We start from the raw sequence: 25220 nt of genomic DNA on the forward strand, positions 1-25220 counted from the left end.
ATAGGTATATATAATTTTATAAATTTATATATATAGTGCTTTTGTATCGACATGAATCCGGTGATTACAAAGCAAAAGACAAAAACTACAAAGGTGAATTTTTTCGACACGTTTTGCGTTAGATATTTTTGAATTAATAATTTTTGACAGAATTTCATTGTATTCGGGAGAAAATACCTATTTATGCTCTACAGTACTATTTAGTTAATAGGAGGAACTCGGTTAACAACACCAATTTATTGAGTTTAACTAAAAGTTTTGTGAATTCGTCTTGCTGACTTGTAGTTGATGTTTTTATTCATACGCTCAATTTTTAATTATGAACTTTTTAATAATTTATGTTAACCCTGATAAGTTGTTAAAAAGATACAAAACGTTAAGAAGAGACGCTTTATTTACTAAGCAGTACATTTTGTATGTATGAAATTTCTAAATCTTAATTTACTTTGCTTTCGATAGAGGGATATTAAATTCTAAGTGTTCAAGAATATCTGATAATATCGTCTGCCAAAGTGTAAGTAGACTCTCTTAAACTGTTCTAAGCACTATTCAGTGTTACCTTAAAAACACAAAAAGAAAATCGAGTAGTTTGTAGAAAATAATGATTGGATGGAAGGCTTTATGCGACAGTAAAGTCCTTTGGGAGCTGAACACGCTTAACAACTTTACTTTGAGTTCAGTGAGCTTGTTCAGGAAAACATCTCAATGTCGTCGTGCTCGGATGGAAAGTATTCGAAGCGAGCGATAGAGATGAAACGATTGTTTACACATGAGATGCATATTTATTTTGTAACAGAAATATAGCTTCAAAATTTCCAGATTTTAGGACCATATCTAAGGAAAATATATTCTTTAAAGTCTGAGTAATGTAGAACATAAACTTTAAATCGTATTCCAGAGCGTTGGCCTAAAGGGTACTTATTGATAAAGGAGAGGATAAATGATGAAAGAAAAGGAGAAACTGTTCCGTAAAAAAAATTCTATTTATTTTAAATGCATTATTTTCATACATAGTATGCATTTTATCATAAACCTGCATGCCCAATAAACATAATGATAACACTGTGTTATGAATCGTTATATTTTTCACTGATCCTGTACATACAGAGCATAATAAATTAATGAAACTTTTAGGCCTTTTTAAATCACCGCATTCATTGTTGAGTCCCTTAGGGTTTTTCAAAATAATGTGTAATAGTATTTTCTTGACACTACTCTCTCAATATCCAAAGCTGACGACGCGTTTCGCTCAATGCAAAGCTCACCAGGCCGACTAGAATATAACAATATAACAGTGATTGGAGCATTATGTAAGCCATTTATTACAACAGAACTGTTATTGTATGAACACCATTCTAAGTTGGCGAAGCATGATTATGATTAATTAGTTATAATCATTCTTCGCCAGCGTTCGTACCGTCACAATTATTATAACAAATAATATACTCTTCAAAAAAAGAAACGCAAAAGGCAAAGTATGAGACAAATTGTTAACAAGTTTATTCCGGGTAGTTCTGTATGACGTGTGAAACTTTGCACATTCACTGCTGAACATCCAAAGTCTGCAAAGGCGAAGTCCACGCTCACTAGGTGAAGTTTAACGTCACTCAACGTCAATAACGAGTATGTTCCCCGTGAGCATCAATAACTGCTTGGCATCTCCTGCCCATGGAAGCGATTAGATGACGAATCACATCCTGTGGAATGGCTGTCCACTCAGTCTGCAAAGCTGCTGCAAGCTGAGGTAGAGTTTGCGGTTGAGGTTGTCGCCGTTGCAGACGTCGGTCCAACTCGTCCCAAAGATGTTCGATGGGGTTTAAATCTGGTGATCTTGAGGGCCAGGGAAGAACGTTGATGTTGTGGTGTCTCAAGAATACAGTGGTGAGTCGGGCTGTGTGAGGACGGGCGTTGTCATGTTGAAAAACGTCGTTGACGTTCACCATGATGGGTTGCACATGGGGCCTAAGAATCTCGTCGATGGTTGCGTACGGTCTGATCGGAAATCCTACGCAGCCCTGGTATGGTTGAGGCAGTAGACGTCGCAGTGGTGGTCTTATCCCGAAGGTGACGTAAACGGATGTTGCGATCTTGTGCGGGCGTGGTCACACGAGGTCTGCCAGGTCGTGGACGGTCACGAGTTGATCCATGTTGTTGGTGACGATTCCATAGCCTTGTGATGGTGCTTGGGTGGACATTCACAGCTCTGGCAACATCTGGCGTTGTTGCGTTGTGCTTCAGTCAGTCTTGGCGTAACTGTATTGCGTGTCGGTGGCTTAACACTGAGGTATGGAAACCGAGAACCCGTCACTTTTATAGGGATTTTGCACATGTTGCACTTGCAGAACATGCAGATCTCTCAAACAAATTTATTGGACACGCATGCGTTTTGGCGAAAAATCCGATGTTTTCCTCCGTTTTCAAAGTGCACAACTTTTATTGTCATTTTGGTCAAGCAATCAGTGACTTAACACGTGTAACATCACATACTTTGAGCTTGTAACGTTATTACATATATTTCTCTTTAAAATAAAAAAAATATACCTTTTGCGTTTCTTTATTTGAAGAGTATATTATTGCAAAAATAAATAACCATTAACTTGGTTAAGAAGAAACATTGTTCATATTATTTATTATTGAGTCTGGTAGTTCAACGGTAAGTTTCAGGGAAGGCAGCTAGTCATCACCACCCACCGCCATTTCTTGGACTACTATTTTACTAAGAATAGTGGGATTGACTGTAACTTTATAACGTCCCCACGGCTGAAAGGGCGAGCATGTTTGGTGTGACGGGGATTCGAACCCGCGACCATCAGATTAAGAGTCAAACGCCTTAACCCACCTGACCATGCTGGGCCTCCATTCGAAGGGTAGGGGTTCTGATCCAAAAATATTGAGTAGTGGATGAAGAGAGGGGAGGGAAACATGCTCATTCGGTCATAACTCAGTAAACAGAGAAAAATGGAATCTTTAAAAGAATAACATTGCTGAGCTTATTGTCTTTAGATCTAGTACAGTATATGTTTATACACTACTTGGCCAAAAGTATGTGGGACCCCTTCTAATTAGTGGGTTCGGCTATTTCAGCCACACCCATTGCTAACAGGTGCATAGAATCAAGCATACAGCCAAACAATCTCTATAGACAAACATTGGTACTAGAATGGGTCTGTACTGAAGAGCTCGGTGACTTTCAACGTGGCAGTGTCATAGGATGTCACCTTTACAACAAGTCAGTTCGTCAAATTTCTGCCCTGCTAGAGCTGTCCCAGACAACTGTAAGTCTTGTGTGCGGCTGCTCGGCCATAGAAACCCATTTCATGAAGCACCCGACGAACAGTTCTTGTACTGACTTTGCTTCCAGAGGCAGTTTGGAACTCGGTAGCGAGTGTTGTAACTATGGACAGACGATTTTCACCCGCTTCAGCACTCGGCGGTCCCGTTCTGTGAGCTTGTGTGGCCTACCGCTTTTTGAACTGACATTTATTACCAGACATTTTCAACAGGAGACATAAACAATAATATACGCGTTTGAAATAAATAAGTGATTCTTCTTGCTCAATTAATATCGAAGGGTAAGAATGGTCTTGTAAACCTCTTAAATTTAATCACGTGCAAAACGACAACCCATAATGACTGATAAATTCCTGTTGCAAAATCTGAGCGGAAGTAACTGGCTTGGTTTGTTTTGAATTTCGTGCAAAGCTACATGAGGGCTATCTGCACTAGCCGTTCCTAATTTAGTAGTGTAAGACTAGAGGGAAGACAGCTAGTCATCACCACCCACCGCCAACTCTTGGGATACTCTTTTTACCAATGAATAGTGGGATTGAGCGTCACATTATAACGTCCCCACGGCTGAAAGGGCGAGCATGTTTGGGGTGACGGGGAATCGAATCCGGGACCCTCGGATTACGAGTCGAACGCCTTAACCCACCTGGCCATTAGGACCTTCGGATTACGAGTCGAACGCCTTAACCCACCTGGCCATTAGTTAACTCTTAGCTTAGATGCGCAAACATTATTTTTATCAAAACTCATCATTAATCAACGAGATTAGCTGTAAACTACATGATAATGTGTTGTTAAAATATATGAATATTAATTTTCATTTTGTAATACATGCACGTTGGATTAAATTGAAAGTCTTAGATATAATAAATTACCAAATGATATAAAAGCATTGAGATTTTTTTTAAATTATATTTTAAATAAATTTAATACAATTGGTTCCATGTTACAAACTCTATGCTGTTGTTTGTTATTCAGCACAAACTATACAAAAGTATAGGGTGCTCTGTCCGCCACGAGTATCGAAACCCAGTTTGCAACGGTATCAGTCCGTATAAATATCGCGGTGCTACTGGGTGCCATGAACTTTTACGCTGTGTAAAGTTATTAAGCTTGATTTCTGCAATTTTAAACAATAAATTGGTTTTCGAATTTTGTTTATTTTATTTTTAGTCGTGAAGCGAAGAATTAGGGAACGGGTTATTTACACCGTGCTCACTGTGGGAATTAAACTCCGAATTTTGGTGTTTAAGTTGCTTACCCTGAGCGCCACAAAGATATAGTTTTCTAAAACAACGACAGTAAAAAAGTACTAATTAAGTTCGTTTATTGCGAGGATGTGTTGTGAAATTCAGTCACTGAATAGTTGCGTACATTTTGCGTCGTGAATATGTTAAAGCTTTAACTTCCCCTCACGGCGTCTGAAAAATATGTCTTTTAGCGTCGAATTATGCTTGTTATTCCGTACTGGGGCGCCATCTTTCAGAAACAAAGTAAACTAATAGGAAGACATTTTCTGAGTTCTCCCCATCCTGATCGACTAGTTCAGGAAGGAATAAAACCCTGCGCTGTTTATACTGACACGCCAACTGCCTCTTTTGTAACAGAATGAGGAATTTTGCAGGGGAGAAAATCGCGGGAAGGAAAACGAGCTTAGTTACTTTGTAACTGAAAGTACGTACAGCTGTTGATGTTGGAACGCACTGAATCGAGCCACCGTAATTCGGCTGGTAGCGATTACAACGCGGGAAGGAAAACATGGATGTCAGCAGCTTTTTGAAGAAAGCTTCGATCTCCCTTCTCACGCTGAACCACCTATGGCTGGGAATTCTACTGGTTTGTTGTATGGGGGCCGACGTCAGGTACAGAAACGGTAAGATAGTTTATATGTTGTTCACAACTCATGCAGTATTCTTAAAAGATGGACGAACCAGCAAGTAATTGTTTTTGTGTATGACACGGAGCGTATATACTCATGATTTATTCATAAACACGCATTAAACGCATTTCCGAAAATATTCCATCTCACAACTTCTCAGAAAATTCAGATCTATCTATCTATCTATCCAGCTGAAATATTTCGTGGAAACGTTTATTACCTAAACCTTTCACTATTTTATTTCCTTTTTCAAAAACAACAACAACAAAAACAAAACATTAACTATTTCTTAGGAATTAAAGCAACATTAGTGGTTTGGACCATAGTTCTTTTTTTCTTTTGGAGGGCTGATGTGGTTGTATTTAAGTGCCCACAGTCAAAATAACATCCTAGTGGAATGGAATGTATCAGAACTATATTTTGACATTTTTTTTTTGGGTTACTTACATAGTATGATGCTATCGAAAATGTAACAACCACTTGCGGCGCGAAGTATTTATATAATCAAATCATGAAAACGTGTTTAGATCACGGATTTAGAATTTCCAAGACAGTGTTATATGTTACATTTAATTAATGGCATTGGAAAAAAAAAAAGGAAAGTCAAACCCAACTTGGTAAGAAAATTGCGTTGTTTAATAACAGGTGAAAATCTATGAACACAAAGATGAATTTAAAAGCCGCCTCAGGTAACAATATGCAATGTAATAAAGGCCCTCTATCTGGAAAAGTGACATGGAGACTTCCACGACATAGGTGTTCAACCTCTGAATATCTCAAGGAGCTGAAGATTAGGACGAGTATTGATGTGTATAAAAAATAGCGGTTAAATTACCAAACACAGCGCCTATAAATTTTTATGTGATCGGATCGTTGAAACGAGCGCTCTCGTTCACTAGATGGCTTATAAAAAGCTTGTGGAGAGGAGGGATGTGCTTTGTACATGACAGATTTATGATGGAGCCTTTGATAATGGAAACTACCGTATAGGGATATTGCCAATTTGCTCGGTTGCCAGGAAGAGCATAAGTGGACATGGCGACATGAAATGTAAAAACGTGGCGAAGTTTCATCATCGTTTTAACACGCTGTACCTTTGAAACTCATGATTCCGAGAAAACCTTCTTCGAAAATCTCCACATAGTCTTTTTACAGTAATGTCTTGTCCAATATTTAAGTTTGAAGTTTGGAAAATATGTTAATAGACCTAATGAATGAAAATGAAAGTTCGATCCTGTTCATTTCACAGATAAAACATTGAAGCCAGGGTCAGTTAAGTGTTAATTTACTTATATACACGTTTTATATAGAAAACATTAGAAATGCGCGTTTTATAATATATAGCACATCTTAATAAATATATATACTGCTGGCCAAAATCTTAAGGCTAATTAACGTAAAGAAAAAATATACATTTTGCGTTGTTAAACTCGACCACTTATTTGAGTAGAGCTTCGAAAGATGAAAATAAGAAAAGGGAAAAAAAAAAAAAAACTTTCTTAGCATTTAATAGGGAAAATGTGAAAACTATTCAATTAGCCTAAATACTAGCTGGTCAAAATTTTAAGACCATACCAAAAAGAAGTCCTAAACAGGGTAGGAAATGCTCAACAAGAGGTCTCAGTAGTGAGCTGCACGGCCGTCATTGCGAATAACTTCAAAAATTCGCTTTGGCATGGTCGACATAAGCGTTTGAAGAAGGCTGGCTGGAATGTTATTCCAAGTGGTGAAGATGGCTTCACGAAGATCATGCGCTGTTTGGAATTGACGTCCATTTCTATAGACTTTCCTTGTCATCCACCCCCAAACATTTTCAATAGGGTTCAGTTCGGGCGAACACGCTGGATGATCCAAAAGAATCATGTTATTAGCCATGAAAAAGTCCTTTCTCCTGCGGGCATTGTGAATTGCAGCGTTGTCCTGCTGAAATATCCAGTCAGTTCCACACAAGCGAGGGCCGTCAATCAATAAGGAAGCTCTCTCCAACATGCTAATGTAGCCAGCTGCTGTTTTACGCCCCTGTATAACTTGAAGCTCCCTTGTTCCATGGAAGGAAAAAGCACCACAGATCATGATGAAACCTCCTCCACTGTGTCGTGTAGAAGTGTCTCCTGAGGGATATCCTTATCATGCCAGTAACGTTGGAAGCCATCTGGACCATCCAGATTAAGTGTTTTCTCATCAGAGAACAAAACCTTTGTCCACTTTTCTACGTTTCATGTTTGGTGTTTCTCAGCAAAGTTTAACCGAGCTGTTTCGTGGTGTGGAAGGAGGCGTGGCTTTTGAAGATGTTTACAGTTTTTAAAGCCTTTCTCTCGTAAATGCCGTCTTATTGTTCTTGAGCTGCATTATGGGTCCGTAAGGGCCTTTATCTGGTTCGACGATCGGCTGGTGTCTTGCCGTCGAATCCTCCTGCTTAACGCCGGCGAAATTTTCTTGGGCCGACCACTTGAAATTCTCGTTCCGTATTCCTCACTCAGGGTCTTTTAAGAAATTTGCAACAGCATTTTACTACGCCCAATCTCACCAGCGATGGCACGTTGAGAGAGACCTTGCTTTTGCAGCTCGACAATTCTGCCACGTTCACACTCTGTCAACTTTTTATCCTTTGCCATGTTTTTACTCAATGTAACACAGGAGATGCCAATGGAAGATGTTGACAACACTAATGCTTGAACACAAGTGACTAAATTGCGTTACGTGTTTACCGATTAACGCTTCGTTTCAGTACCAGCTAGTATTTAGGCTAATTTCATATTGTTTATATTTTCCCTACTAAATGCTAAAAATGTTTTTACTTTTATTTTTCCTTTTCTTATTTTCATCTTTCGAAGCTCTACTCAAATAATTGTTTGAGTCTATGTTCATTGGCCATGAGATTTTGGCCAGCAGTGTATTCAAGGCAGTAGTAAGGTATATATTCATGCATTGCAATTTTATCGAAATCGCTTCATAGTATGCATCATTTTGACTTATAATGATCGATTTCAAATATAACGAAGCTCTACCAAACCATTTACAATGTAACTATATAATAAGAGTAATGGGAACGCTTACATATGATAAAAAAGGTAAGATAAAAGTTAAAAATTTTTTTTCGATGTTCAGTTGGAAGTGAAACATTCAATATTACGCACATACGCGCGTACAAGCACGTCTAGATATAACAATGAAAGGTCTTATAGATTTATATATAATGTTTTTTAAATAATTTATGCATTAATCTTAAGAAAAGAAAACTGAAGGCATATAGGGTTCTAAGCCCAGCATGGGCAAGTGGTTAAGACGCTCGACTCATAATCTGACGGGTTCGAATCCTCGTCAAACCAAACATGCTGCTCTTTCAGTCTTGGGAACGTTATAATGTTACGGTCAATCCCACTATTCGTTGGTAAAAGAGTAGTCCAAGAATTGATGGTGGATAGTGATGACTAGCTGCCTTCCCTCTAGTATTACGCTGCTAAATTAGGGATGACTAGCGCAGATAGTCCTCGTGTAGCTTTGTGCGAAAATTCAAATCAAGTAAAGGGAAAAGTTAGATTTATATTTGAGAGTGGATGGGGCTGCGGTATATTTACCTTTCCATAGAGAACACGACGCATCGTGTACAAGTAAGATATGATCCTTGGGGGGATCAGAAGTAATAAACGAACCACATTGTTATTTTTACTTGATGTATTAGTGTAACATGAATATCTATATGTGTATTAACCCTAACCAAACAAGATGCAGGAAGGAACGAGCACTGTATCTTTGATACTAGTCTTCAGGGTGAAGTTCAGCTTTGATAAAGGGTGATGGTAGACTTTACCATGAATTTCCAGGTCCGATAACACCTAATTAATGAAACGTCAGTATGATGGCTAAGGTGATCAATCACCACTAAGGTTCCTTATTTACGGGCTCCTTGTTCGTGGCTAGAACAACAGCCTGCACGCTATGTTTTTATGGTCCATATGTGTCTAGAGACGTATATGTTTTCGGTATTCTAGATCTCTCGACTGGACTGAGTAATGAGAAAATTATTCTTTTATCAACTGGATGAAAATTGGAAAATAAAACCATTTCCGCTAAGTGGTCGTTTTGGGTTTCCGTTCTGAAGACAATGCGGTGAGTTATTACTTTTATCTGAATACAGAGATAGCTGTTAGCGTGTTCACGGTAGTGTATTAGTTGTTGATCTAAAATGAATTGAACACAGAACCAGTCATACATGGTGTAGAGACCAGAAATGATTCAGCCGAAGAACAACGATTTCCGACAACTGTGGTTGTCACTGCAAATGTTTCATCATTTTCGTAATTTGCTAAATAGGTGTTGTTTCGAAACGCTTAAACTCTTTTCACACCAAATGAATTGTATTTTTCTATGTTTCAAAAAGGAAGAAAAGTGGGTAAAAATGAAACGAAAAGCGTCTTTGATTCAACGTATTTAAATCGAATTTGAACATTTGATATTTTTATAAATCGTTGGTAATTTAGACTTAATTATCGTTCTATGAAATGTTTGCAAAGACAAAGCGAATAAATAAATATATATATTTTCTTAACGCGCAGTCGTCTTTCAGTGGCGCAGCGGCATGTCTGCGTACTGACAACGCTACAAACTGCGTTTGGATACCTCATCTCTGAACAACCAAGTATCTTGTTGTTTTGTAAATAACATGTCTACCTCGTTATAATTAGTTACTAAGATTATTTTTCATAATAAAAAGAGAAGGAACGTCTACAATATAGGTGAGTATATACGGATTGCTCTTTGTGTAGCTTTGCGCTTAACAACAAACAACGTCTTTCCCTACGAACAGTAGATTTTGGCTCTGTTGTTGTTATTATTATTATAGTATCAGATGTTTGCAGATTGTATGTTTAGTGTGTTTTTCCTGTAAATTGATTTTTGGTACATTTTCACTGATTAAACCTTCTGTTTACACCGCATGATGTCTCCATGAGGTCCGCGCTAATGATGTTGTTTGATTCCAAGTTGCTGAGGTTTTGTTTAATTGATATAGTTTTTTTTTTTCTGGTTGTACTTCTCACACTTACACAATACTAGATTTATTTTCTTAGCGTATCTATGTAAAATTTCAGTAGTTGTACATTCTCTCTCTCTCATAGTTATTTGGGTATTTATGTTATATACCCAGGAGGGTCAGGTTTCGTCAACCTCTTGGTTGTATTATAAACCGTCATTAGTTTGTTTTTAAATTTGTGCGCGATTCTAGTCAAGGGCTATTTTTGCAAAGCCACTTTTGAATTATGGTGGGAAAGGCAACTAGTTAATGAAATATGCTGACAGTTCTTGAGCTACGCTTGTTCGATTGAATAGTGAGATTTGACCATCGCTCGGTCTCAAAGTTTGCGTTTTTGTGGCAACGGTTAAAACATGTTGTTTCGTTAGGAATAGAAAATGCACCAATATTTTTGAAAAGGAGAAAAAAGTGGCTAAGTTCGCTCGTGCCAAAACCAATCCATTAATCTTGTCCGGTACAACGACGTGTCTCAGGTCTGAAACGTTTTAATCATCCTGCCTCTATCTGATGTTTAAATTTATCTATCGAGGGATGGATTTGAAATTGTAATACTGACCACAACTATTGAAATTGACTTATATACAGTTAATATATGAAATACAAGTACAGCACACACGAAAGATGTACAGTACTTCCAGGGTGAGTAGGGTGGTAAACGGAAATAAAATCTGAATATCGACTTCTAGGGGAACTCTAATGATGTATGCCTGGTTTGGTGACGGTCGGTTCGCCAGTTATAACAAAAAACACATGGTAGCTACGTGATTTTACTGTGAACTACTGGGGGATTTGTTTGTTGTTTGAATTTTGCGTAAAGCTACACGAGAGCTATCTGCGGTAGCGGTCCCTAATTTTGCAATGTAAGATTAAAGGGAAGGCAGCTAGTCATCACCACCCACTGCCAACTCTTGGGCTACTCTTTTACCAACTAACTGTGGGATTGACCATCACTTTATAACGCCTCCACGGTTGAAAGGGCGAGAATGTTTGGTGTGACGGGATTCGGACTCGCGACCCTCAGATTACGAGTCGAGTGCTCTAACCACTTGGCCAGGGGGACGTAGCAGTTAGAGAATTCTTGTTATTCTCCAGGAAACCTTGGACAAACCCAAAGAACAGGTATAAGAAACAGAGAAGGAATTTTTGCTGACCCCCTCTTTATTGATGAAGCCAGTATTGCCAATCACCATTTTAAATATATGTATTTTGTGTGGGGAGGGAATCCTCGTCGTTTCTGTAGGAAAATATAGGTAAATATAAGTTAAGAAAGAATTAAGTATGCACTAAACATAGACAACACCATACATTTTCACGTCCCGAATTGTTTTTATTGTTCAAAGTAATAGTAAGATAAACAATAACAACGTACAGTTACAGACAATATATTTTGAGTAAAATTATTTATTTTAGATAAGTAAGAGGATAAACAACACGTGGACTATAGAAGAAGAACTGGCGTTATTCCAGCTTTCAGGGATAACAAAGAAATAAATGAACGAACAGGGGTAGCACGTCAGAGAAGGGAAGTAGGTGGACGGGAGAGGGGAGACAGCAACGAAGTAAATGAATGAACAGAGGTAACACGTCAGAGAAGGGAAGTAGGTGGACGGGAGAGGGGAGACAACAACGAAATAAATGAACGAACAGCGGTAACACGTCAGACAGAGAGACAACAACGAAAGTAGGTGGACAGGAGAGGGGAGACAACAACGAAATAAATGAACGAACAGGGGTAACACGTCAGAGAAGGGAAGTAGGTGGACGGGAGAGGGAAGACAACAACGAAGTAAATGAATGAACAGGGGTAACACGTCAGAGAAGGGAAGTAGGTGGACGGGAGAGGGAAGACAACAACGAAGTAAATGAATGAACAGGGGTAACACGTCAAAGAAGAGAAGTAGGTGGACGGAAGAGGGGAGGGAAGTAAGTAAAATTTGAAAACAAAAGAACGTGAATTAACAAGGCTGTCATCAAAACGGCCAATGTGGTTCTGCAGAAGTTGTAGTAGTAGAAGGTGACAAACCAAGATTAGATAGAGCGTCACTGATACGGTTCCGGGTTTGTTTGTTGTTAAGCGTAAAGCTATACAATGGGCTATCTCTGTTGTGCCCAAGCTTACAGAATTACCGCCGAGCCACTGGAAAGGTCATGTTTTTGGTATCGATCATAAATTATGCTTCTGGGTATATGAGTTCTACTAACGGTAGATCCTTGTGTAAAGCTATGATGTTTTGGTCAATGACACATTACCTAACTTTACAATTTTATTTCTTGCGCTCATATTCTGCAACGTTTGGTAAATTGAGAAGAAAACACACAAAAATCGTGGTTGCGTGGAACTTTTAAAATTCATAAATCAGTCAGTCCAGCACGTCCAGGTGATTAAGGCACTCGACTTGTAATCCGAGGGTCTCGGGTTCGTGTAGCTTTGCGCGAAATTCAAAACAAACAAACCAAATCATAAGTCAGTACTTCCGTTTCCCCAGTTTAACAACTTTAATGATAACAATTTTGTTCGAGCAAAACATAAATGCGAATATTAAGAATGAATTAATTTTTTTGAACGAAGATGTGTCTTCTTGACGGGTCAGCGGTAAGTGTAGAGGCTTGTAACGCTACAATCCCGGGTTCAATGCAAAGAGCCCATTACCTAGTTTTGCTTTAAAAAAAGTGTGAAATCAAGTTTGTAGAGTGAATTTCATGTACATCACAGATGCAAAATAGCATTTTTCAAACAGACAGTTTTTTTGTTTTGTTTTTAATAAATGCAGAAAATCTAAAATTTAAGTTCAAAATACCAACTTAGGACTTTACTAAAGCAAATTATTATTCCATTATTATTATTACTATTAAAGTGCGATTTAATGAAAAGAAAATAATATGAAAATAATTTTGTTACGCGGATATTATTTTGGTGCCCCCCAGTGATACACCCCGTATTTCACAGAATCACACCTCTATAAACAGGGTTTTGATACCCGTGGTAAGCAAAGCATACATAGCCCCTTGTGTAGCTTTGTACTTTATTGCAAACTATCAGTTAATAAACTATTTTGGACGGTTGTATAAGTGTTAGCCATCTTCGGATCTGTTATGACGATCTATGCTGTCGTATCTGTATCTATGTATCAGGCTTAACTTGTTATCTATTCATCTGTTCTGATAATAGAAGTGTCACTCAAGGTGAGATTAATGAATCCTTGAATTCAACTGGACAATTTATATTAACAACAGAGAGATAAATATACAGAGAGACAGACAGACAAACATGAATTAGATCCAATGATAATCGTGATGTTAACAAGGCAAGAATCGCACCTAGAAACAAGCTTGAAACCCGATTTGTCATTTGATTCAATACCTGTCACCAGTTTATACCAGTTTAAGGAATTCTACCTCTCATCACTAATCACTGGCAGAGACAAATCGAAAAAGAACACACAAAAATACAACAAAAACAACACTAGGCTTTTCATAACGGTGGACTGTGTGCTGTATGTGTGGTGCTTTAGTTCTACTTTACTCACTCATACTAACAAAAACAACACTAGGCTTCTCATAATGGTGGATTGTGTGCTGTATGTGTGGTGCTTTAGTTCTACTTTACTCACTCATACTAACAAAAACAACACTAGTTTTCTCATAATGGTGGACTGTGTGCTGTATGTGTGGTGCTTTAGTTCTACTTTACTCGCTCATACTAACAAAAACAACATTAGGCTTCTCATAATGGTGGACTGTGTGCTGTATGTGTGGTGCTTTAGTTCTACTTTACTCACTCATACTAACAAAAACAACACTAGTTTTCTCATAATGGTGGACTGTGTGCTATATGTGTGGTGCTTTAGTTCTATTTTACTCGCTCATACTAACAAAAACAACATTAGGCTTCTCATAATGGTGGACTGTGTGTTGTATGTGTGGTGCTTTAGTTCTACTTTACTCACTCATACTAACAAAAACAACACTAGTTTTCTCATAATGGTGAACTGTGTGCTGTATGTGTGGTGCTTTAGTTCTACTTTACTCACTCATACTAACTGATCCTTCTGAATTGTGTTGAACAATAGCGATATCAGATAATATTGATTTGGAACGTTTTGAAATATCTCTTGTAGATATGAAATACGTGGCCAAGCTGTAGAATTCTTCTTATAACTGCTGTAAATGTAGTACCAGTTTTGGCGCCAATTTTGATTTCATTCTTTCAAGTTGCACGTTTAATTCTTTTCAACCCCACTTTTTTTCAAATCGAAGGTGTTTCTGATTAGATATAATGACTTTTTGTCAATAGACACCAACAAACCACAGCTAGTAAGGAAGTGACACTCGATAGTAACTAACATTAGCTTTAGAATCGCAACCCTATTATTCGGACCAGATTTACTTTATAGTAATGCCATGGAATATAAGTTAATAGTTTCTTGTCATCACCTGCATGCACTGCGGTATCAAACATCACTATGTACGCTAATTGCTTAAGTTAATATCACGTGACGCTAAACACTCTTTAATTATGAAAATTTTATAAAATTTAGTAAATATTTGCTTAAAATTTGACAATAAATAATCAATAATAACCTTCCACCTCTATGATTATTTTTAAAACTTGAGCTAGAAACTGTTCATTTAGTTGTCTCGGCCTAAGCAGTACTTGTGTATCAGCACGTCATTTCACGTTATAGTTTAGCTGCTAATAAATCAGACGTGTTTGACCTTATCAGAACTGCCTGTTAAAGCATTAAATGTACTTCATCATAAAATCTGGTTTTCTTGTGCAAAAATTTTGTAATGTTTGCTAAAGTCTACCAAATTTTGTAATTTTCACTTAATATATTAGAAATTATTTTTGATGACGAGAAACCCACTTGAATTAAAAATGTATATCAGAACGGCTGGTATGGATATTAACACTTTTATTGATAAGCAGAGAACAACGTTTCGACCCTTCTAGGTCATCTTCAGGTTAGCAAAGAGAGTTTGCAACTAATCATTGTCGGACATGTCTTAGGGACGAAAGTATAAACGGGTACGGAACTGTAGGGGGCGTTGCAGTTGCATGTTAGGTTATTAATTTGTATAGGTGTTCCTTTTTATTGGTTTAATTTTTGGTTTTAGTTGTTATATAAGTAGGGTTTCTTTGATTTTGCGTTTGTTTATATTTGTTTCCCTAACTAGTATCTGGGAGTTTTCTATGGTTATGTTGTGTTAAGCATGGACTTTAGTTTTGTACCTGGTTTTTTGAATACATTTGGTGTTTACTGGAATGTTGTGTTTTGTTAAAAGCTTTTTCCAAATGTTGGTTATTTTTCGCTGATGTCGGGAACATATGGTATGCAGCAGTGTAAGGTTTTGTAGCTTGTTGTATCTTGGGATTTATTTTTCTTTGTATGTTGTTGGTCCAGGTGTGTGCGTATAATTTTTTCCACGGTTTTTGAGGAAATTTGTTGATGTTGGTGAAGCGTTGTTTTATTTTGTTAATTTCATCATTAATTTTATGGGGTGAACATAGTTTTGTGGCTGTGTTTATTTGGCTTCTTAATATGTTGAGTGTCTGCTTTGTTTCATATGCTGAGTCCCAGGGAATGTACAATTCAGTATGGGTGATTTTTGTGTGGATTTCTGTTTTGAATTGTGTATCAGTTCTAGCGATCTGGAGGTTAAGAAATGCTATATGGTTAGTCTTTTCCTGTTCACAGGTGAACTTAGTATTTGAGTGTATAGAGTTAACGTGGTTAAAAAACTAAGTGTGTATTCTGTAGATGTGAATCTAGTAATTGTATCATCAACATACCTGTACCAGCATAGTGGTGGGTGTAAGGCTGAATTGATCGCTTGATATTCAGTCTGTGTCATAAAAATGTTGGCTAGAACTGGTGACACGGGATTTCTCATACTTAGGCCATTTATTTGAAGGTAGTTTCGGTTATTGAACATAAAGTTAGTTTTAGTGGTAACGAATTCTTTAAGGGTTGCTAATTGGTTGCTGTATCAATGGGTAGGGGTCTTGGATATAAAGTACTAAAGCTATCTTGCAGGCTTCACTTGTTGAGACTTCTGTGAAGAAGGAGATTACATCAAAACTGACCATTAAGGTTTTATGATTTAGTTGATTAAGAATATATTTAAAGTTAAAAGAGTCTTTGAAAAAGGAGCCGGCTGATGTTACATATTTAGAAAATGCCCTTTTATATATTTACCGAGATTGTAGTTAAATGATTCAATGTCGATATTATGGGTCGTAGTGGACAATCGGGTTTGTGAGGTTTTAGGGGTGCAGTATTGTTGTAGTGTGGGTGAGTCGGTCTTTCGGAGATAAGAATAAATATTTTCTAAGATTGTGTTGGTTTTTTCATTTGTAGTAGTATTTTGTTTAATCAGTTTTCATGTGTTTTTGATAGATTTGTGTTTATTAGCTTAAATTTGTTTGTATTTGATAAGATGTTTTTCATTTTTTGAATGTATTCATTTGTGTTCATTATAACTATAGCACTGCCTTCATCTACTTTTATCATTTTTATACTGTTGTCTTGTTTTAAGTTGTTTATGGAATAAATATTTTTTGTGTGAGGTTGTGTTTTAGTTTTCTTTTCTGTGAAATTATGTTGATAGTTTTGCGTGAAAATTCTTTGAAAGGTTGTTTAAGATACTGTTTTGAGGTGTTTTGGGGAAATATATGTTTTCAGTTCTACCTGGAAAGATAGGTTATTAGTTGTCGGTGGAATTGTTGTTTTCTTTCTGGTAGTTATTTTCCATTGTTTTGTTGGTGTTTTCAGTTTGTATAGAGTGGATTACCAGTCTTCTAGCTAGGTCTTCCAGGCAGGCTTTCATTTCGATGGATGGAATATTTTTGGGTTTACTGCGAAGTTGAGTCCTTTGTTGAGTAGATGTGTTTCTTCATTGCTTAATTTTCGGTCGGATAAGTTAATTACGAGGTTTGTTGGTGGTTCGTCGTGTTGGCGTCTTTTTTTTTGTTGTTGGCACCTTAATTTTTCTAGTTTCTTATTGTCGCGAACCTTCGTTTCAGTCGTGGGGGCGTTATAATGTGACGGTCAATTCCACTATTCATTGGTAAAAGAGTAGCCCAAGAGTTGGCGGTGGGTGGTGATGACTAGCTGCCTTCCCTCTAGTCTTATACTGCTAAATTAGGGACAGCTAGCGCAGATAGTCCCTGAGTAGCTTTGCGCGAAATTCAAAACAAACAAACAAACCTTGTCGTTCTGAAGATGACCTAGGAAGGTTGAAACGTTGTTCTCTGCTTACCAATAAAAGTGTTGATACTCATATTAGCCGTTTTGAGATACATATTAGAAATTAGCAGTACGTGAACCGTAACGAGTACAAATGTTTGCGACGTTGGTCATACAGGCCATTGCAGTGTTCAAAGGGTTAATCCCAATGACAAAAAACAAAACAACTGAAAACAGCCCACTTGTACTCTTACAAGAAACTGTTGTAAAAATGTTAGACCGATGTCTCACGAAAAGATTTGCGTAGGTGTACGCAGAAAGTTTCATTAAATTTGAATGGTTTTTTGTTGAATATGTTTGCACATGTTACTTATATTTATACCAAAATGAAACTCCTTATTGTAAGTTATAAAGACATATCAGTTTATTAAATTTGAAAAGAATCCATAAAATATAAGTATGTTTTTTCTATGAAATAAAATTTCCATATTTTTCGTGCAAAGAAAACAAAAACAGAAAGAAACTCAACCAAAATTGGAGATGTTATATTTCAGATATTTCTTAATGGATTACATTGAAGTAGGTCCAGTAGGATCGTCTACTGAAAATATGTGACAGTTCTGATTACCACAGTCAAAGATTCAGAAGATGGAAACTCTCTAAACTATCACTCACATTAATAACACATGGTGTGTCCTATAGATTATTCTTGCCACACGACACATTACCGCGTGTTGGTCGTTATTTAGTGGTACTTATTGTAATATATTTCTATGGTGAATTTAATATATTAGAGATTTAACCGGTGTCTGAGTTGTGGTAGCAAAACGTCTTTGCTTTATGAAAACAACGAAAGCAAAAAACACTTATTCGTATTTTTTTACCCTCTCAGTCATATTTGGATCATGTTTTTTGTTTTTGAATTTCGCGCAAAGCTACGCGAGGGCTATCTGCGCTAGCCATACTTAATTTAGTAGTTTAAGACTAGAGGGAAGGCCGCTAGTCATCACCACTCACCGCCAACTCTTGGGCTACTTTTTTACCAACGAATAGTGGGATTGACCGTCACTTTATAACGCATCCACGGCTGAAAGGGCGAGTATGTTTGGTGTGATGGGGATTCGAACCCGCAACTCTCAGATTACAAGTATGCTATGCCTTCCGCGGGTGTCGAAAGCCAATTTTTATTGTGAGTGGCTCTCATATTTATCAATGAGTCGCCAGAAGGCCATTTAAGAATGAATATACATTTATGATAACTACGTTAACTTTACAATCACGTCGTACGAGTGTTTTAGAGGGAAATTAGAACAAACGGCAAGATTTTTATTGAAAATCCAACTAAAATGATACGTTATAAATCTATTATTCACATACGTATTTAATTCGTTATAACTTAAGGATAACAATACATTTATGATAACTACCATTAACAAAACTTTAATAAAACATATTTTAAATAATTTAAATATCGTTTTTGTTTGCTTGTTTTAAATTCTGCGTGATAAGGAGGCACTCGACAATCAATATGAGGGTCGCAGGTTCGAATCCTTATTACACCAAACATGCCTCCGATTTCAGTCGTGGGAGACGTTATAGAGTGACGACCAATCCCACTATTCGTTGGTAAAAGAGTAGCCAAAGAGTAGGCGGTAGGTGGTAATGACCTAGCCAACTCTTGGGCTACTCTTTTACCAACGAATAGTGGGATTGATGGGTTCATTATAACACACCCATGGCTGGAAGAGCGAACATGTTTGGTATGACGCGAATTTGAATCCGCGACCCTCAAATTGAGAGTCAAGCGCCCTAACCGCCTGGTCATGCCGGGCCGGGGTCGTTGCAGTTGAGTTTGAGGTCATTACACTGAACTTTAGGGTTATTACGGTAGAGTTTGGGGTCATTTCAGTACATGTCGCGTGCAATATTACAAGTTTATTTTATGGGAATTTCAGTGAAGTGTCACTATTTATTACTGATCACTACGGCTATAGGGCTTACTTGCTTTAATGCGTTTCTCAAGTTAAAGACAACTTTAAAAAAGGAATATCTAGAAGTTATGACCTTGTGTGTCAGTATTAGTAGTAATGATTCCATAGAAGTTTACTTTTTTATTTTACTTAATTTAATATGTTTCACCTTTTATTTAGTATAAGCAGTTTTATCGTGTTCCTCTTCCCCTCTTTGTAAGTGTTTTTAAATCTGTACCTCGTATTTACAATTCATTGTTTGTGTTTATGCTTGAAGTAATCTAATTATTAAAGTGCCGGGTTGTGATTGCAGGTCCAAGATTTGAGCCTCTGCTACTAATTGGTCACCTGTAATTGGTATCCCGTTTTACTTTAATAAAAATTATGATCAACGCATTTCTATAATTGATATTATCTTTTGCTTTAAAATGAATTATACTAATAGTTTAATGAAATACTCAATTTCTTGTTAGTTTGGACTGAACTGGTTTCTAACAAAAATACATTGTCTTTAACAATGAACTTTTTGAACATAAAGTTTTTAGAATTTATGTTGCAACAATCAGCGCAAAGAGATAGAAAACCATGACATCCGGGTGAAGTAAAATTACTGTCGAATTGTAATAAGATGAATCTAACTTTTGTTTTATTCAAATATCTTTTTAGCTTCTTTAAATAATGAAAATCAAGTATTAATATTTTATCATTATTATCCATATCATATAACTGTACAAAATAGTTTTACTGTTGCAAGGAGTGAAATCGACATGTATATAGTTTTCTTTTCTTGCAGAAGACGAGGACCGATGTAACAAAACAGTTGACATTCACCAGTCCATCTCCAACCCACCTGTTACAGACAGGAATCGGGGACGCTCTCTACACTGTAATTACGAAATCAGAGTACGACCTGCACGAGATGACTGGGTTATATTTGTAAAATTTATTAGGATGCGCGTGGGTGAAACAAGCACTGACCGTCGTCAGTGTTTAGGGGGTTACTTGCAAATTATAGATGGATTTAGAGACAGCAACACCACCAACAAAAATGCTCCAGGGTTCTTTTGTGGCGAGATCGACTCACCAAAGACGTTCATTTCCGAAACACCTTATGTTAAGATCGTGTTTCATGTGGACACGTACAATGAAGGAATGTTTTTACAGTTCATGGCTAACGTTGAGCGTCAGAGTGAAGTTCTAGAACGCTATGGACAGTATCCTTATGTCTACCCTCACCGGAGGGGACAACCAGTTCCTGACACGTACTGCGAACGTGTCTTTAAAGACTGTTCTTCCTCTGATCGATGTTATGTCCAGTCTCCTGGTTATCCTGGAGTTTATCCTCCAAGTCTTCAGTGTGAATACCATCTTAGTGTTCCAAAAGGCGTAATCGGCTTGGAACTCCAGAAATTTGACGTAGATGGGCAAGGTTGTGATAGTCTCTTGTATTGCTTTCCAAGACCCGTTACAACTACTGCAGAAGAGTGTCCTTTTGACTACGTTCGTATTCATGATGGTCCAAGTGTTTCACATCCCGTGATTGTCACCTTGTGTGGAAGAGGTCGCCTAAGGTCCAACATAATTGGATCTAGTTCAGTGCTGCTTGTACGCTTCAATACATCTCCAGCTGGTCCACTGTTGAACACAGGATTTCATTTTAAGGCTTATGAGATATACGACAATGATAATTCTGAACCACTAGAGCTAAAAAATGGCAGCTGTATTGTAGAGAAATATCTTGAGGAAAGTGATGGCTATCTTTTCTCTAGCCTCAGGTCATGGTATCCTGAGAACACTACGTGCACATACAAGTTCAGAGTTGACGAGGACGAAATTATTGCTTTGGACTTTTTGTGGTATAGGATTGAGAGGGTTACGCTATGTGAAGATTCACTTAAAATGTATGACCATTATGAAGCTGACCCCAGATACATTATTGTTAAGCTCTGTGACATGAATCGACCACAGACTGAAGAATCACAGAGGGTTTACGAAAGCAGTGGCCCTGTGATGTTCGTTGAATTCATTGGGAAAACAGGCTCTTTAGAAGGTTCTTCACTGAGTTACAAATTTCGCGTGAAAAAGCAAACAAAGGCGTCACAAAATGGAATTTTCTCCAATCCTTCTTGTAATCAGGTGTTTTCAGATGATTCCAAAAAATCTGACGTTATTTCCGTTGGCAAAAATGATTTACTGTCAATTAAAGAAGGGGATTCGATTGTGTGCAATTACACGTTTATAGCCAACAGCATTTCACAGGGGAGAGTAGTAATAACCATACTTGGCTTTTTCAAATCCGGTTGTGACAGTTGCCGAGGCAATGGTCATAGTTGGATTTCGATACACTCCCTCTTACCAGAAGAAGATAGTTTCTGTTTCTGTGAAGTTGACAAGCTTTCAACTTTCAGGCTAACTTCTCCAGGGCCTCGCCTTCTTCTTGTAGCGAATTTCACTAGACCTTCAAAACAAGAGTTTTCGAGTTTGATCGACAATGAGCCATACTTACAGATTGAGTACGGGTATACTGAAGAATCTCAATGTGGACCAGAGCAAATGGAGCTGGAACTTCAGGGCGAGGTAGACTTTCCTGCTGTCATGTCTGGGCCCAAGAAACCAGGTCTTCTTTACTGTCGATGGTCAGTACCGGTGTTTCATGGAATGGACGTATCTTTTGTTGCACAAAACCTGTACCTTCCCGGTAACTGCAGCACCAATTACCTTTCAGTGGGCAGTGTTTATTTCTGTGAAGATAGTTCTGGAAGTATGGATCGTAATCTAGTTATTGAAAACGGGAATATAAAAGCTGGAAAAGTAATCGTGGAATTCCGTACAACAGATGCTTCTAATAGTAGCTTCAGTCTTGTCTACACTCAACTGAAGATGCTTCAGCCATCTTTAAGTTCCGATTCCTTGGTGTCTTTGGACAAGGAATGTGAATTCCTCTGTGCACCCACTATGGCGTGTCTAAAGAAAGAACTCGTGTGTAATGGTGTCCCCAACTGTCCAGTTCTTGAGTTTTATGACACTGGGGGCGTGGCATCCGATGAAGCTACCAGTCTGTGCTATGCTGAAAAAATCGCCTTCCCTTACTATTGGTGGGTTATAGGCGTGGCAGTAGCAATATGTATATGTGCTGTTTTCTGTTTTGGTATTTCTCTTTGTCGAAGGTGGCAAACAGGAAGAAAAAGGCTTTAAGTCACAGTAAATGTATTTGTTTAAGTTGATTTATCTGCCATTTACGTTATTAGTGAAATAATGTAGTCACTATTAAAGCCAGAGGAGCATAAGTTATGGAGTTTTTGTGGCAAAATATTTCATATAATTTTCTCCCTATATCTTCAAAGAAAGTTCGCATACCAGCTGATTGTAGAAGTCTTTTAAATCTAATTTACAGAAGTTAAAAAACAACAACACCAAAACAGACATTTGGGTATATTTTAGTCTTAATGTTTGGAAATCTATTTGTTATATTCAAGTCACCTACTGTCCCCCTTTATTAGCTGCTATATTCTAAAAAGTTTGTAGTTATAAACATATTTAATGTTACACATTTGTTTAAAAAAGTGACGTTTTCTAATAACGTTGTAATGTTGTTTGACTCAATATTTATTTTTATTATGGTTTGTTTTGAAGTTTCGCGCAAAGCTACACGAGGGCTATCTGCGCTAGCCGTCCCTAATTCAGCGGTGTAAGACTAGAGGGAAGGCAGCTTGTCATCACTACCCACCGCCAACTCTTGGGCTACTCTTTTACCAACGAATAGTGGAATTGACCGTCACATTATAACGCCTCCACGGCTGAAAGGGCAAGCACATTTGATATGACGGGGATTCAAACCCGGGACCCTCAGATTACCAGTCGAGTGCCTTTAACCACCTGGCCATGATTTTTATTATGATTTAATTAAATAGACCAACATGGCATGAGTAATAAAATGTGAAGAACAGACTCATATTGCAACTTATTATGTTGTGAACTTTGTACACACACCTCTTGTTTCGTAAGAAACAAACTAAATCTAATCTAGAACGTTTCACCTGTTGTAAGTTTTCAATATAGAAAAGTAACGCATTAGCAAAATATAACAACATTCACCTGAAGACACCAATGTTTATAAAAATCGTACTTAAATGGAGCTATTCTCAATAATTTCACCGAGAGAATAGGTAAATCTTTATTTAAGTGTTTAGAACACGAAATGCTGAATCATCACAGATAATCACTAGAAGTGAACAAACACTGATCCTTCCAGTGGTTTCGGTTATTCAACGTCTATCTGTTTTGATCTTTAAGTAATTAAAAAAAAATTACGAACACAAAATCTGTTATATACAACATTTAAACATTAAACATATACTTATGGATACATCTGGTTGTAACAATGTTCTTTCCACGATATATATTCGTCCAAAAAATAAAATCATACCAATAGGTGACTTTTAGGTATGTAGGTTTAAAGTTATAAGGTTTTCGTCAGTGGGAGAATTGTTTGTTTTTTAATTTCGAGCAAAGCCACACAAGGGCTATCTGTTTAGCTGACCTTAATTTAGCAGTGTGTGTTTATATATGTGTGTTTTTGTTATAGCAAAGCCTCATTGGGCTATTTTCTGAGTCCACCGAGGGGAATCGAACCCCTGACTTTAGTATTATAAATCCGTAGACTTACCGCAGTGTAAGAGTAGAGGGAAGGCAGCTAGTCATCACCACCCACCGACAATTCTTGAACTACTCTTTTACTAACGAATAGTGGGATTGGCTATCATTTTATAATGCCTCTCACGGCTGAAAGAGCAAGCATGTTTGGTGTGACGGGGATTCAAGCCCACGGCCCTCAAACTACGAGTCGATCGTCCTAACCACTTGGCCATGCCGGACCTGGGAGGGTGATATTTTATCTATTGGTGTTTGATATATATATAATAGAGATTTGTTTATTTGTTTCGGCTTTGGAGCAACGAACAATGGGAGTTGCCATCGCTTTATAATGCCTTCCACGGCTGAAAGAGCGAGTATGTTTGGTGTGACAGGGATTCGAACTCGGGACTCTCGGATTACGAGTCGTGTGCCCTAACCACCTGGTCATGTTGGGCCACAGTGGAAGGAATGAGCCTTAGTTAATTTCTCCTTTTATGAAGTGGGCGAATGGTTTGACTCTCAATATGTGATTCACCAGACTGATGCAATCACCGAACATGCTTATCCTCTCAGTTTTTGGCCGATATAATGAAATGGGAAATCCTACTGTTCCTTGGTGAAGGAGTAGCTCAAGAGTTGGAGGTGAGTGTTATTGGCTAGATACCTCGTCTCTAATCTATCGTTTCTAAATTAGGGATGACTGGCGCAGATAGTCCTCGAATATCTTTGCGCAAAATTCAACAAACAAATAAAACTTTTGTAAATCGAAACTGGAATTACAATTTTTTTCAATAACAAATGAAGTTAAAACATTAGCTTAATTATATCTATGTGGGTCTAAAGCAAACATTATAACATTCTGACCAAACGAGTGAAGTGAGTCTACCAAATGATTTCTGATTTTGTGGGCCTAAAGTAAGATTAATATATTAATATAAATGGATTAAGTAAGTCTATTTAATTACTCTTGATTTTGTGGGCCTAAAGTAAGATTTTGTTTGAAACGTCATCTCAAGACTGTAAGTGTGATAAAGGATTTCCAAACTTTTGATGTTATTTTCTACGATGATGTAAAAAATACAAGTAAATTAGAAGTTACGAAATAATGATTTCCATTCCTCCTAAGAAATCAAAGGTCACAAATTCGATAGATATCGGTAAATCAACAAAGACATTTTCAAAGTTTATAGAATCTGTTTTCATTATCACAGGAACTGTATTAACTG

The 25220-nt window shown here is 37.5% G+C and overlaps 1 protein-coding gene across 1 annotated transcript; it reads left to right on the forward strand.

Annotated features, from left to right (window-relative positions):
- The first annotated feature begins 4772 nt into the window (after positions 1-4772).
- On the forward strand, positions 4773-22646 carry LOC143255026 (uncharacterized). Its single transcript, XM_076510040.1, has 2 exons — positions 4773-5161; positions 20153-22646. Exons 1-2 carry the CDS (start codon positions 5047-5049, stop codon positions 22552-22554), a joined length of 2517 nt encoding a protein of 838 aa, XP_076366155.1. The 5' UTR covers positions 4773-5046; the 3' UTR covers positions 22555-22646.
- Positions 22647-25220: the final 2574 nt, after the last annotated feature.

The sequence above is a fragment of the Tachypleus tridentatus genome, chromosome 7, assembly GCF_004210375.1.
Source record: "Tachypleus tridentatus isolate NWPU-2018 chromosome 7, ASM421037v1, whole genome shotgun sequence".
Classification (NCBI taxonomy): Eukaryota; Metazoa; Arthropoda; class Merostomata; order Xiphosura; family Limulidae; genus Tachypleus; species Tachypleus tridentatus.

Excerpts from the sequence above, each read along its gene's own strand:
- LOC143255026 (XM_076510040.1), top strand. The coding sequence starts at position 5,047 with ATGGATGTCAGCAGCTTTTTGAAGAAAGCTTCGATCTCCCTTCTCACG. Across the intron at positions 5,162-20,152 it reads CGACGTCAGGTACAGAAACG|AAGACGAGGACCGATGTAAC; the intron begins GTAAGATAGTTT and ends CTTTTCTTGCAG.